At 47.8% G+C, this 15,332-nt stretch overlaps 1 protein-coding gene and 1 long non-coding RNA gene across 2 annotated transcripts in view; both read left to right on the top strand.

Annotated features, from left to right (window-relative positions):
* Positions 1 to 15,332, top strand: part of LOC144132616 (uncharacterized) — a 141,287-nt gene that overhangs the window by 57,674 nt on the left and 68,281 nt on the right. The gene's annotated exons all lie outside the window — the stretch shown is intronic.
* Positions 1,089 to 4,604, top strand: LOC144133643 (uncharacterized). The gene is made up of 8 exons (XM_077666814.1): positions 1,089 to 2,272; positions 2,846 to 3,017; positions 3,200 to 3,229; positions 3,362 to 3,502; positions 3,781 to 3,864; positions 3,991 to 4,044; positions 4,143 to 4,181; positions 4,388 to 4,604. Exons 1-8 carry the CDS (start codon positions 2,134 to 2,136, stop codon positions 4,602 to 4,604), a joined length of 876 nt encoding a protein of 291 aa, XP_077522940.1. The 5' UTR covers positions 1,089 to 2,133.

Below are 15,332 nucleotides of genomic sequence, written 5' to 3'. Positions count from 1 at the left end.
AATCAAGCACGCCCACGCACTCACAAGCACACACACACACATGATTGGCAAAGAATGTCCACCAATCCCAAGTCTCTTAGAAATACTAAAAATGCTTTTGTCCCATGCACACCCGAAGCCGCGTCCACCCAGGGTGCAAGGACATGCTCCAAGTGCACGGGGCCATCCTGTCGGAGTCCTGAAGCACGTAAAAGTGCCTTGCGATGATTGTTGAGTTGGCAGCGGCAGATCAAGTGTGGAAGATTCTTGGGCGCATCACATGTGGGGCAGAAAGGGCTTCTTGATGCACCAATATTATGTAGATAGGATTTAGTGATGGCAACTTCCAGGCAAATTCGGTGGAGGGGAATTTAGATCCCGTTCATCTATATTGCATGGCATGCGGAAGTCATAAGTGTGGTTGATACTTAGAAGAGGCTTATATTGATGCCTCGGCTCACACCACAGAGAGCGTTGCGTCTGTGTCACCTCTTCGCGCACTTTAGCGTGCACTCCCAGACACCCTTACAGCGTGGGGGGGTAGCGGTCTCAGTCACATAGGAGATGCACTCGACTCAGCGAGGCAAGCTCAGCCGGAGACCAGCTACCAAGTGACAAGGGGGGTGGCCGTTTGGTGCCTAGCTTTCGCCGGTCGCAAGCCAGAGAATCGGTCGGAGCCAAAGGTTCACAAACAAAACAGTTTATACAGCAAACAGACAATACAAAGAATTTCACAATCTTTCGTAGGAGCACATACAAAGTGATTTACAAAGCATTGCAGCTCGTGCAAAGTAACACTCTAGGAAGATTACAATACAACAAAAGCTTTGCACCTAGCGTGCACTAACTCGCGAGAGAGACAACCAAACAAAACACAATTTGTTCACCAGGCACTGCGACAAGTCCAACGACCTGAGGAGCACGACGGAGCCGTTCCGCAGATTGGAGCACACTGCCACACGGAGCACACGGCTCGCCTGACGTCTGCTAGATCCGCTGCTGAAGGCGTCGCGGCAATCGTGCATAACTTTATTTTATTATGGGACAGGTTGGCAGTAAAGGGGTGACTAGAGAAGTTTATTACGGCGCAGGCTTGTTCCAAAGCGCCCTGAGCTGCGGCATCGATACGAAACCAGCTAGGCTTAGCGACGAGTACGGCAGCCGGGAAGCAGCGCAGTTCGTCGCCCTGGCGCTCCCGCAGGCGTCGTCGTTGCCGAAAGCGCGGCTGTTGCGCAGGCATGGTGTCGTTGCTCGAATATAGCATGCGGCCTTTCTGATAGCATGGCTGTTTCGTTTTTTTTTTTTTCTTGTGCGAACGTGAAGTAAACCGAGCCTGCTCGCCGGCAGGCCAGCATGGATCCCGTCCGCCGCCGTAATAAAAATCAGTTTAAGATTGTTTTTGACGTAAGCAATAAACGCTGAGACTGAAAAATGTGACAAATGTATCATTTCTGAGGATCGTTGATCAACACCGAGTTGCTGGTAAAAGCAACAACTTTGATAAGAGCAATATTTCTCGCCAGAATCGCCCCGCAAGCTGCCGCTGGCCCGCCATTGTGGTCCGTCTCGCCTGTCGCCCGCAGCGGTCCGCTAGCTCCGCAGCCGAAGGTGTCGCGGAAATTGACCATAATTTTAGTTCATGGTGCGATTATACCAGCCAAGCGATATGGCTACTTGCGAAGCGGCGTCCGCTGCGCCAGGCAGCAGCACAGTTCGTCGCCTGGCGGGACCGCGGGCGGTGCCGTTGTCGAAAGCTCGCTACTAGCGCAAGCATGCTTTGTCGCTGCTCGTGTATAGCAGGCGGTCTTTCTGATAATATGGCTATTTTGTCTTTTCTGGTGCGAACTTCAACACCAAGCCAAGCAGTAATCAGACCGCTGCGGGTGGCAAAGCGTACACTTAGGGCCCATTCACACTTGCGAGTCGCAGAGGTCGCGCGACTGTTTTGGTCGAAAAGAGACAGTCGCAAACGGTCGCATTGGTCGAAAAGCGACGGTCGCAGGCCAGTCGCTCCCTGCTCGATTTTTCAGCCTTGCGACTGCGACTCGCAAACGGCTGAACCAATCAGCGGCGCTTCGGAAGTTGACGAAAGCGCCGCCTACATCCGGTTGTTCATTCCTGGCGGCAAGATCGAAATTTGCGTCAGACAACAACATGGAGTACTCCGCAGAGCTGCTCATCAACGCTGTGCGAGAGCACAGATTCCTCTACGATAAATATAGCCGAGACTTCAAAAACAGAAGCAAAAAGGACTTCGCATGGGAAGAAATAGGACAGTTATTCGGCCTAACCCGTAAGTATGCCACGTTTTTTAGATGTGCTGAGTTAGTTGTTGTAGCATGCATGATGAGGGCAGCTTGTTTTTCCTCAAGAGCGCGTGCTCATGTTTACATACGACGAAAACATACTGCGAACTGTTTTTTTCTCCGATCGCTTGGCATTTGTCCCTCTTTCGCTTGAAATGCGGGAAGACGAGACGTGTGTTTTCACGTTCGCGAGACACGTGTTTTCACGCTCGCGACTCGCGAGACACGTGCGTTGGCTACCACGAGGACTGTTTACTCTCGCCCACCCCCCTTTTTTCTCTCTCTCCCCGTGCCCTGTCTTTAACGCTTGCTCAAGTGCAAGTTATTACTACACACGTTTGTGCGCACCCAATTGCTTTACTTCGGCGCCAACACAAAATGTACATACTCTGAGCATACACATGCCATGCAGCGCAGTGTTCTAGAGAGAAGCAAAAAGGTCACTACTTCGAAGTAGGAACACTTTGAGCACAGTCAGACAAAACAAGCTGAACGCACAGCCTTTCCTGAATGATGGTTATTTTATTTGCAGATATATTCATGATGTTTTTATCTTCCAGGCACCCAGGTGGAGCAGAAGTTCAAAAACTTAAGGGATATTTATATGAGAAAAAAACAAGAAATAAAAAATAAACAAAAGAGTGGAGCTGGGGCAGCAGATATTCCCACCATAAAATGGCCACACTTCGAATCAATGATGGCACTGATGGAGCCCTCACCACAGCCTGCACTGTGAGTTGAATTTCTAGGAATTTTTTCTGCTATGGGAATCATTAATGTCAATTCACCCTATTGTAATCTCTGCCTCGGTGTGATGACCAGTTGTCCTCAAATCTGTGCATGTTATCAAGCAGCTATATTTGTTCTCCTGAGAGTGGACCATAAAAAGCTGAACTGCGTAATTTTTTTTCCAGTCTCCTTTGCAGTACAGAGGATGATATAAGGTGAGAAACAATAGGCAACTAAAAGAACATGTAGTTTTCTGCAAACAAATTTCACAAGCAACTGCACTTGGTCATGCAGAAAGTCCATTGTGGTTATCCTGGTGTGAAATATTTCCGTTATTTTCTTTTCAGCTTCAAATTATCTGCTGACGAGGCTGGTGAAAGGTTAGTGACCAACAGGAGTCTTTTTAGGCATAACTCCAGATGTATGCCGCATGGTGTGGGCCTGCCAAGACAGCATGGAAATAGACATGATAAAAGGACCGATGATTGAGCGGTTGAAGGAAACACTGGCTAGCTTAGACCCAAAAGTTCAGTAGGAGCTGAACTTTGAAATTGGTCTTGTATAAGCTCCTGCCATTAGTGAAAACAAGAATAGAGGGTTTTAGGGAACAGTGTTTGAAATAAGCAAATCCTGTTGCAGTTACTTATGAAGCATAAACCTCAACAATAAGGAATGCAGCTACGTTTTAGGGAAAAAAATCTATGGTGCCTTTGCATAAACTGTTGTCATGCTGCTACATATTCATCCTTGATCTTTGGTATTGCAGCTCCACGCAGGCAGTCGAAGGGCTTCCGGAAGCACTGCCTCAGGCGTCTGGCTGTGATGTGGAGGGGGAAACCTGGGAACAAGAGTAAGGAAAAATTGAAATGCTCTGATAGATTTTCACATTCTTGTAAGCCACCTACTTCGCAGTCGGTTGTGTGTTGGTATAAATTACATGTGTAGAAAAAGTGCCCTAATGATACTCGTATTGCAGATGCTGTCCTGATGTGTATGAGCAAGAGGCTGCCCAGCTGCCGCCTGCAAAACGGTATGTGTGCAGTTTCTGGCGGAACAGATAGTTAGTTAAACAGGCGTAGCAAGACAAGTTCTTTCGTATAATGCAGAAAACTGTGTGTTGCATTGTAGGCCACGGATGTCACAGAAACAAACAGCAGAAAACCCTGGGTGAGTTTATAACCTGTTTATTACTGAGAGTGTACATGTTTTTGTTCCTCAAGTTTAAGAAATTTGCAGCAAGGTTCATTGTGAGACTGTGCTTAGTCTGTTGCTCTCCCTTGTCCAGTCTCTTTTGCTCAAGATTTCCTTCAGTGATGTTTCGTGAACTGACTCACTAGTTAAGTTTCCACTACTCTAAAATGCTTGGCCTACAGGAACGCAGGTGACGAAAACATCTTGCAGGCGTGTGTGAGCCATTTGTCAACAATACGGGAGCAGCGAGAAAGGCAACAAAAAGACGACATTGCACTATTCTGCATGTTGTTAGACTCCCGCCTGCGACGCCTGCCACATCAGGTAGCCGAAGACTTCATGCACAACATCGAGATGATGACATACGACGTGCTGCTGCAGGCTAGAACTGAAGTGTAAATAGTGGTGGTGTGCTTTTATTTTTCATCGTACTACCTTGATGGAAAGAAACGCGAACAACCCGGCGCCAACAAGCCCTGCTGTTGGAATTTATTTTCATTGTGCTTTTACCTGGGCGGTATGAAAAAGATGTTAGAGTCGTCCTAGAATGTATCATGGACGAGTCTAGGGTCTTTTTGCTATCACCGAAGAAAAGTAGTAGTAGTAAAAAACATTTATTTTCACAGAAGGAAGAGTAAGGGAGTAGTGTGTTGGGGATAGATAGAAGTGGAGCTGCAGTGGTCGGTATTCCCTAGTCCAGGATCCCGTTGGCCTCCGCCGCTGCCTTGGCCCTCGTCACCAGCATAAGCTGTGTGCTTGGGCCGGAGTCAGCCAGGAGGGCCTCCCACTGCTCTAGACTAGGGCTGTTTATCTTTGGTAGTAAAGGGCTTTTTTCACAGCCCCAGGTGGCGTGGTACGTTGTGGCGTAGCCCCCACACCACACGCACTCTTTCGCATATCTGTTCGGCCACATTTTATGATACATGGCTCTGCTTGGGTAGGTGTCTGTTTGTAGTCTTCTGAGCGTGGTGGCCTGCTCTCTGTTGAGGATATCCGCCGGAGTCGAGTACTTCTTGCGCGCTCCCAACAACGCCTTCATTGCCTCCCCGTACGATTCTGGCGTGCTGAAGGGTTCGACCGGCAAACCCGCCCTCCGGTTCGTGAACCCTCGGACAACGGTGTCTGCCATGAGATTTCCCTCAACCCCAGTGTCAGGGACCCAAATGATGGTGTGTTGAATGTGTGTGTTGTTTGATCCATGTCTGTGTTGGTTTTGTGCGAAGAGAATCCTCGCGGCTTTTTGGCCGATCCTGCCATCTCTGTATGCCCTCGCTGCAGCCTGAGAATCCGTCGCTATCCAGTAACTCAGTCCCTGCCGATGGGCTTCAGTCAGGGCTAGAGCTATGGCGATCTCTTCCGCTGCTTGAGTTGTCCTTGTGCGCACTGATGCACCAGTAATTATCTTCCCATTGGCGTTCACTACTGCTACCGCCCTAGCGTTTTCCTTCGTTCTGTACTTGGACGCGTCAACATACAGAACCATCTGTTTCTTCTTTAGGAACCTGTCCAACTCCAATGATCTCGCCGCCCGTCTTCCTTCGTGGTTCTTCGGGTCCATGTTTCTGGGCACTGGTTTAACCAAGAAAGTGCTCCTAATTTGGCTGTCAATGTCTGTCTTGTCTTCGCCCTCGCCTTCTGCCGGGTATCCTAGCTTTAGCAGTAGTGCTCGGCCAGTGGCTGTTCTTTTAAGTCTTTCGAGTTGAAATCTGAGCATAGTTTCACTGTGCTCCTCATAGGTGCCGTACACACCCATGTTCATTAACTTTTCTGTCGAGGCGCAGGTCATGACGCCTAAGGCTTGCTTATACGCCTTTCTGATGCATGTTTCCATTTTGTTCTTTTCCCCTTTATTAGGTTGTACGTACGGAAGCGCGTACGTCATCCTCGGTATGATGAGCGCAGAAGTGATCCGTAACGCATCTCGCTCCTTCACCCCTTTTCTCTTGTTCGTAATCCGGCTTAACATCCTGCATATCTGTTTCGTGGAGTGTTCCAAGAGCTGGATGGTATGGTCTCGTTTGCCTTTCTCCTGCAGCCACATTCCCAAGATGCGAAGCTTATGTGTCCTTCTTACGGGTTGTCCATCGATCTCTAACTCTATCGATCCCCTGTCCTCTTTGTTTTTGTGAAGTCTAATAAATTCTGATTTTTCTGGAGAGCACTGCATCCCGCTAAATAAAGCAAATTGACCGATCTCATCCGCCGCTCTTTGCAGTATTTCTTGCTTGTGTCCTGTCGATCCTTTTGTCGTCCACACTGTTATGTCGTCCGCATAAATTGAATGTTCTACATCTTTGATGTTTTTCAGTCTCCTAGTTAATCCAATCATTGCTATGTTAAAGAGCAAAGGTGAGATGATGGATCCTTGTGGTGTCCCTCTGTTTGGCGTCGTCTTCTTTTCTGACCTAATGTTGTTGATGCCGATCGTTGCTGTTCTGTTAGACAGGAAGGCCTTTACGTATGCGAAGATCCTCTCCCCACAGTTTGTTGTCGAGAGTTCTGCGAGAATGGCGTTGTGGCTGATGTTGTCGAAGGCCCCCTTGAGGTCTACAGCCAAGATTACGCCTTCTCGAGTCCCCGATATTTGTTTTAGTACCATGTCTCTTAACTGGAGCATCACGTCTTGCGTGGAGAGTCCCGTTCTGAACCCGAACATAGTATCCGGAAACAGACCGTTGTCCTCCATGTAGTTGCTCAGTCTAGTCTTGACCACTTTCTCGTATAGTTTACCAAGGCATGAAGTTAGCGATATCGGCCTAAGGTTCTCTAAACTGGGTGTTTTCCCTGGTTTAGGTATCACGATAATCTCAGCGTGTTTCCACTCCGCCGGGACCGTGCCCCTTTCCCAGTGCTCGTTGATTAGTCCGGTCAGGCTTTCCATTTGGTCATCACTGAGGTTTCTGATCATTGCATTGGTTACTTGATCTTTTCCCGGTGTTGTGTTCCTCGTGAATGACCTGGCAGCCGCGTATACCTCGTATTCTTTTATCGGGTCATCCAGCTCCGAGTTCCTTGTCCCTGAATATACCATGGTGCAGGGTGGCACCTGCGTGCTTCCGACGTACCTGGACCAAAGAAAATCTGCAATCTGGGCGTCCGTGCCCTGAAAATTGTGCGTGATACGTTCTATCGTTTTGCTGTTTTCTCTCTTCGATTTTGTCGGGTCTATGAGGTGCCTGAGCAGCGCCCATGTTTTAGCGCTACCCAAGTTGCCGTTTAGTTCATCGCAAATTTGGTGCCAATTATCTCTACGTAAGTTTGCGGTGTGGTCTTCTATCTCCTTATTGATTTGAGCTATTCTGAGTCTCAATTTTCTGTTATGTTTTTGTTTCTTCCATCTTTTCGTCAGCCCCCTACGAGCCTCCCAAAGATGTAGCAATCGTTTATCCGCACGTGGAAATTCATCGGTAACCTCTAGCGTCATAGTATTGTCTCTGTGGACCTCCCGTAGTCGTTTGGTCCACTTTTCGATGTCCGTTATCGCATTTCTTCCGCCTTCATTTTCCAACTGTTGTCGGAATTTTTTCCAATCTGTGATTTTTGTCTTCCTCTGGATTGTGCTGAACCTTGTAAGTTTAATTTGCGTTTGAATTACGTAGTGGTCGCTTCCGAACTGCTCCCCGGTGTTAGACCATTCGTAGTCTAGGATATTTCCTATGATGGTCAAATCAGGGCTAGTGTCTCTTGAAACGCTGTTTCCGACCCTAGTAGGGTATCTGCTATCGGTAACGATTTCCAGCCCGTGCGTGTCCACTCCATCTAGGATGGTTTTTCCTTTCTTTGTATTCATCTTGTAGCCCCACTCTTTGTGCGGAGCATTGAAATCTCCTACAATCACAAGGTGGTTTTGTTTTACCAGGCCGATCACCGCTCTAATGATTTCTCTGAAGTCATGTCTCCTCTTGCGCGGTGGGGAATAAATGTTAAGTACGAACAGGCTCTTCTCCCCGCGCTTCTTAGGTATTACCTCTATTAAAAGGTGTTCTATATCTTCTTCTGGCGTCGTGTGCTTGTGCGTAGTGACCCCCTTCTGACATAAAATGGCCACTTTTTTATATCTTTCATCTACTATGGTGTCGTAGCCGACTATCTTCGGCGAAGTGTTAGTTTCTTGCAGCGCTATTACAGTAGGTGGGTGTTTATGCTGCATTACATGTACGTTGAAATCGTTTTTGTTTCTAAATCCTCTACAGTTCCATTGCCATATTGTAAATTTTTCTTCTGCGTTAGCCATGATGTGACACTACTGCTGCGCCGCGAAGATCTTCGCGCTTTCGTTTAGGTCGACCTGTTCTGGTGCTCTCTTGTTTTGTCTCCTGAACAGTTCTGCCAGTCTCTGATCGGTCGCGTTCAGTCTGGTCATGATTTGTTCCAGCGTCGTCCAGACTGTTTTCTGTTGTTCCTGTATTTGGTGTAGTGGTTTAGTAGCATCTATTGCTTCCGTTACTTGCGGTTGTACGGCTGCTGGCCCCTGCGTGCTTGTTATCGTCGAGGGCGATTGTACTCCGTGTACTTTTCCTTGGTGTGTTTGTTCTCTTTGTTGTCGCTGTTCTATAAACGAAAGCCTCCTTTTTAGTCGTTCGTTTTCCTCTCTAAGTTCCCTGTTTGTTTTTTCTAGAGCTTCGAATCGAGCCTGTATGGAATAGTCTAGAGCAGTGGGATAGACTGGAGACTCGCTCCTAGACTGACTCACCTTCTTGGACTTCTTGGTCTTCTGTTTGGTTGCGGAAGCGTCATGAGCGTTCCCTGGAACCCAGGCGTTGCCGCCACCGTGGTCGGTGGATCTCGCGTCTGCTAGCCCCGGAAAGTCTCCATCTTTGAAGAACGGCGTTCGGCTTCTGCTGCCGCCGCGCCTGTTCCGAGACGCAGATCTCGAAGATCCGTTCTTTCCTCTCGTTTCGGCTTCCTCGCTGTCGAACCACCGCGGCCTGTGGCCACCGTGGTAATTACTTTCTTTTTTCTTGCCTTGCTTGTTCTGCTGGCCTTTCTGCTTGAGGCGTCTCTTGCATCCTATATCGCCCGTGGCGTGAGCGTCGCCGCACCACTCACACCTGGGCTCCCCACACTCGTGTCCGTCGACGTTGGCACGTTTGCATCTAGGACACTGCGGAATGGGTTGTGGTTCCGGGCAGACGTCTGATCGGTGCCCCTGCAGGTGGCATCTGAAGCACACCTGCTTCGTAGGTTGGTAAGGGTAAACTCTGTACAGTCCTCCCATCACTGCGACTGTCTTGGGCAACCTCGGTCCATCGAACGCGATGAGCGCTGACTCTGACTTCCCGAGCATTCTGGCGTAGACTGCACGAATTCCCGGCGTTGCTACTTGGATGTGGTTCATTAGGATTTCTTGCGTGGTGCCGGCCATCACTCCGTGCACCACACCCCGGACAGTTCCCTCCGCTGTGGAGCAGTAGGCATTGAACTCGAATTCTTTGTCTCCGAGGCACAACTTTCTCGTCTTTTGCAGAGCTTCTGCCTTCGCACCATCTGGCGTCCGGACTATTATTATGTTTGAGATGGCTTTCACCGCGACAAGCATGTCGCCGATGTAGACCAGGTTGCATTCCTTCACCAGGGCTTGTATGTAATCGCTGGGCTTGAAATCTCCCACTCTTAGGTTGTGGCTCTTCGGTCGGAATACGATTTTGTATCCTCCTTTCGGGAGCTGTACGAAATCTCGCCTGTTACCAGCGAGCGTCTTCAGTTGTTTGTTTACAGCGGACGCCGGTGGCGCGTTCGGGACCATGGCGTTCGGTCCCAGCGTCCCAGGTTTCTGCTGCTGCGGATCGCTCGTACTCACTGGAGTCTTGTTTGCCTCGGAAGGTGTACTTGCTTGACCGGTAGCTTTCCTATCCTTCTGGGCTCTGCGCTCCACTAATTCCTTCATCACTCGCCACGGGGTCTCGTTGACTGGGTAGACTCTTGGTTGTTCTTGCGGTCCCCTCGTACCTCCGGCGTTGCTGATGCTTGCAAGCTCCATGGCTTGGGGCTGGTCCGTACCCGGGCTATTTTCAATAACCGGGGCCGTAATGTGTGCCGCAGTCGATGCTGATGCCATGCCGCCGTCGAGGCTGCTCAGCCCCGGTAGGGCCAGCGAAGCCCATGCGTCTCCTGCTTCGGCCACGGCCGACGCTACGTCGGCGTTAGGGTTAGCGTGACTCTCGCCGCCTCAAGATTTCAATGTCCCGTAAGTGGAAATAGATTCTACTCACAGAGATAAAATTGGTGTTCAGATGGTCCTCGTAACTTCACGGAACACATCCAATAAACACTTTGCATTAAACTCGGGTTTTCCGGTCAAAAACACTGACGATTCACGGAGCCCATGCAGAGCACGTCCGCGTTCCCGCGAAACGTCACCGAAGAAAAAGCGCGGTGAAAAGAAATTGAAAGAGGGGAGCGTGTTGGCGCCAGGTTGTTTGCGTTTCTTTCCATCGAAGTAGTACAAATAGTTTTCTACAAATGAACGTGCAATATCTACAAAGTCATTTTCTAGGTTCCTTTTTTATGTGTTTCATTGTACTCTAATTTATAATAGTGAAATCAGCAAATCCTAATTCAGATTTTATTGTATTCAACTGCAGAAGTTCATGTTTTTAGCGCTGTCTTACATGATATGACTGAAGTCTGATATTTCTGGTTCCCGGTCCATCAAAGCCCGAGTTGCTTTCGGGAATGAAACCTCATAAACGCTCAAAGCAGTCATGCTTTGCATAAGGTTGGCTGTAGAATTGTTGAGGTATCACAGTCGAGGTGTCAGGGGTTAGACGTCCCAAAGAAACTCAGATTATGAGAGATGTCATAGTGGAGACAGGGATCAAACATGCATCTTTTGAGTCAACAGTCTGGCACCATAACCACTGAGCGATTGTGGCTATGTGACTACCCTGAAAAGTACAAATGATTGCTGCGATTAAATGGCCCACATAGCAATACTGAAGTGCCTAGTATTTATTTATTACTCACAGTGCCTTTGTCAAGGCATTACAGTGAACGGGGAAGAATAACACATTTCACTGTTCCTGTTCATGCTCCTGTTCATTTTTTATTGTGATATTTTTATGTGATATTTTAAAAATATGCAATTGATAAAAATTACAAATGGCTTTTTACTTGCATAAATACATGTGCAATCTTCATCTTCAACCAGTCACTTCTCATGTTACTTGTGCTTCACTTATAGGTAATCTCACTGCATGCATTCTTGTGAAAGAAGCTCATATCTTCCCTGTTCATGTAAATGTACAGTCTGTTGCAAAAGCTTTCAGTCTGCTGTGCCATTCAAAGCAACGGTGCAGAGGACTGTAAACCTTTGTTACAGACAGTACATATTTTTTTATTAAGCAAAAGATCGTCTTGCAAGTATTCATTGTATAAAATAAAAGTCACCATTATTCAACCCACCTTCAGTTGTGATCACCAGTGACCATTGCATGCTGCCATGGCACTGCACGAGCCGTGACGAAGTGGTGCGTCAGCTTGTCACGCACTTGCTTGGCATGGCTAGGAAGAAATTTCACTGAAGTTATATTTCATAATCTCCATAAACCAAGTCCAGTGCTGCATGTCACACAGTGCCAAAATATTGCGAGCCTCTGATGTGTACCATTAAACTTGGGTTTCTAAAAGTGGGTTCTATAGAACCCTCTAGTTTGCTGGGCTATTTTTTTTCCTCTCAGATTTTCTGCATATAAAAAATCGAAACAAATTACATGAGGTTTAGTAAGCTGAACAAGTATGATCGCCAATGCCAGACGCCTACAGTAGCACACTGACAAATGTGCTCCTGTTTTGGTGATGCGTATAACGCGTATAGTGCAAGGCTCGGTACAACTCGCTATAGTATAACAAACCTCGTACCGTGTTGCATTGCAGCCTGTCAGCTTTTGTGCCTTGAAGGCCAAGCTGGAGTCATCGTCCCTCCAGCTTCCAGGAGAGAGGCGCCCCTCCCAGTCTTCAGTGTCGGCAGAGCCTGGCGGGCAGTACATTGAAGAGGATTCTGCGGACTCTTTAAGTAAATAGTTGTGCAGCACTATGCACGCACCAACATATCTATCGATGTTAATAACTTTCGCCTTAAAGGGTCGCCGCAGAATCCTCCACCTCTGCGCCAGGATGCCAAACGCATTCTCTATAATGCGTTGTGCCCGGCTAAGCCGATAGTTGAAAATTCGGCGCTCATATTTTTCCTGCAGCGCAGCTTCATGCAGGGCTGAAGACAAGAACAGGAGAGATAAAGTACAGAGAACATTTTCATACACTTCTAGGTCATAAGCACTGCACTGCAAGACCAAACGGTCTACTTTGTTGCACGGAAAGCATGACCTTGAGGCCTTCAGTGAAGCTGAAAAGTTTCAAGTGTGAAGAATACTGAGGTTCGTGCTACTGTTTATAGAAAAGTTACACTGCACATGTTTTGTTATTTTCCGGTACCCCTGCTATGGCACACCTGGAGCCGCATTTTTGGAATGTGATTTTGGTGTTCTTGTTAACAGCGCAGTCACTGGTTTACAGAAATGAACCACAAACCTCCTAGTTAGATGGAAAGGTGATATTGCAAAGCCTGAGCTGATGAATTCGTGACATCCAACACAAAACTGTCAGCATGCTTTAAACTGGCCTACATTACAGCCTTCTTGAAATGGTAACATATGACAAACATTGATGAAATCAGGCATGCAACATTTGGAGAGCAAAAAATATGGAGAATTTGGATTATGACAGATGCACACTTCACTGCTTGATCATGCCAGTGATTTAGCTCTTTCTGTCTTAAGTGAAGTGAAACTTCATATGTAGACCTCTACCTCGTCTTGGATAAGGCCTCATCATATATTCTTTCAGTGGGAAGGCCTCGTCCCCGACGAAGAAGTATGGCAGTGGCCCCTCGCTGCCTACAGGCCTTGCAGTGGGAAAGCCCCACTCGCCTCCAGCGATCTTTTTCTGAAGCGTTGAGGAGGCGAAAATTCCCCCATCAGAGTCACTGCCAAAATGCCCCATTTCAATGTAGAAGAACCTGCATGAAAAATAGTTTGAAATTCAGTGCAGATATATAGACTAGCAATGAATATGTGTGTTTCTGACAACTGCTGTTTTGGATTGGACCTGTAAGTTGTGTTTTAAAGGTCACACCATGATGCAGTTGCTGAGAATGTGTAGTGCTCAATAATTTTATGCATGGATTGAAACCCAAAGTGCTTAAACGAAATGGTGCCCTATGCATGGCATCGAGATTGATCATGTGTTTTGTTCACCGCTGTCTGATAGTCAGCAATCATGCAAGCCTGTGGTGGGTGTTATTATTAAGAAGGTGTCGCTGAACTGAACTTTCAATATGGTTGTCTCGCCACGAGTTGGCATTTCTTAATTCATGATGATGAGCCTAGTGTTTTTGCTGCTGGCACTGCTGCTTCCGCTTCCTCCCAATTTCCATGCATCTGTCGGTCTGTGTATTTATACGCTCACGCATTAAACACAATCATTTGGTAATTGGTGCTTGTGTGTCTGTTCCTTCTTCATCTCGCCTTTTTGCTCTGTATGTGTCTAAGATGAATTGAACGTGCCAAGATTGTTGTATAATAGAGGGCCTTACCTGTAATGCGCATCACAGACAGCAAGCAGTGACTTGCTGAATGAGCCTTTATAATTGTGATTGGCGCTTCCAGAATTTGCTGGGCATTCTATAAGGACGTGCTTTCCGTCGATAGCACCAACACAGTGTGGCATCTGCCACCTCTCCTCAAAGTCTGCCGCAACCTGCAGAATAAATTTTAACGGCTATACATCCATATATCAAACTGAATTGCATTGGTCACTTACTCATTGTTCCTGTGCCTGCAGAGCACAGCAGCAATAGCATAATTATGATAACGAAGCTTACCTTTATCCACTCATCTGCTGCCTGTGGATGCCTCAGATAGAGTGGCTTCAGCACATCCCACAGTGCCTGGGGACCGTTGCCACAAGGGAGCATGCAGTAGACCTTCCTACTAAGAAGTTAAAGGATAACTGCCTTAGGGTTTGACCCGTGGCCAGGAACCTGCCGAAGCAATGACATAAAAAGGTTGAACAGCATAGATATTCGCTTAACTATGAAATTGATTTACAAACCACAGATGAACTATTCATCCTTGATTATTTATAATGAAAACAATGCTCACTACTATGCAGCATGAGCTCATGAAACAGATCAATTCAGCAAGCATTCTGTTATGACATGGTCAGAACTAAAATACTGTATACATGCAGTACATGCAAATAGAGTTTACCATTTTTCTAGCAGCGCGAGTTACCTGATTGTCATGGCCAAACGGTCAGCCACCGGAATCGCACTCCTGAACGTGGTGTCCTGCACAGTTATAGAACTTCGCACCAGATCCAGGAGTGTGTCGAATGTCCGAGGCGGCATCCGGAGAAAGCTGCAAAGTGCAAAGGAGAAAAAAGAAGGATTGAAGAAAAAAAAGGTTGCAAAGTTCTGCCTTGTGCCACGAAGAGAGAAATGAAAACTTACTCTCTGTAATACTCCTCATCGTGCGCCCGCAGCTGCGGTAGCAGGTGGCTTGCGTGTCCGGCCACTTCCCGCGATCGGAGACAGGGCCGGACCCACTAGCGACGCCGTTGCCGCTTTTTCTGTGCAGTACGCGCGCGCGCTGCAAGAGCTCGCGCGGCCGCACAGCACATCAGAACAGCGACGACGTCTTCCTCTTCGCTCATGTCATCGCAATACATATTATAACAGTACAGGAACAGCACAACAGACAAGCACGAGCGATCGAGGGTCTGGCGCCAACAAGCAGAAGACAGAGAAAGAGCGCGAACGACGTCATTCCCGATGGTTCTCGTTTGGAACGAGAATGGAATGGGAAGGCGACTCCCGTAGGTGCTTTTCAAGTGTGAACACCGGTGTTGTTGAACTGCGCTGTAGTCGCAGGCGACTGCTGGTCGCGCGACCTCTGCGACTCGCAGGTGTGAATGGGCCTTTAGAGCTCGAGTGCTTGAGTTGAGCGGCGCAACGATGCTTGCTGCTCCGTGTGTCCCTGCTTGCAGTGGGGCTGCAATGCGCAAGCAGCGACCGGTGCATCGCGCCGGCCGAGTTTTCGCACATGGGTCGCCTGCTTTACTTCTGTC

Source organism: Amblyomma americanum, chromosome 5 (assembly GCF_052857255.1).
Source record: "Amblyomma americanum isolate KBUSLIRL-KWMA chromosome 5, ASM5285725v1, whole genome shotgun sequence".
NCBI lineage: Eukaryota > Metazoa > Arthropoda > Arachnida > Ixodida > Ixodidae > Amblyomma > Amblyomma americanum.
Note: the sequence above shows the minus strand (reverse complement) of the source record. Positions and strands in the feature narration are given on the sequence as shown.

Excerpts from the sequence above, each read along its gene's own strand:
- LOC144133643 (XM_077666814.1), top strand. The coding sequence starts at position 2,134 with ATGGAGTACTCCGCAGAGCTGCTCATCAACGCTGTGCGAGAGCACAGA. Across the intron at positions 3,230-3,361 it reads AGTACAGAGGATGATATAAG|CTTCAAATTATCTGCTGACG; the intron begins GTGAGAAACAAT and ends TTTTCTTTTCAG. Across the intron at positions 3,503-3,780 it reads GATAAAAGGACCGATGATTG|CTCCACGCAGGCAGTCGAAG; the intron begins AGCGGTTGAAGG and ends TTGGTATTGCAG.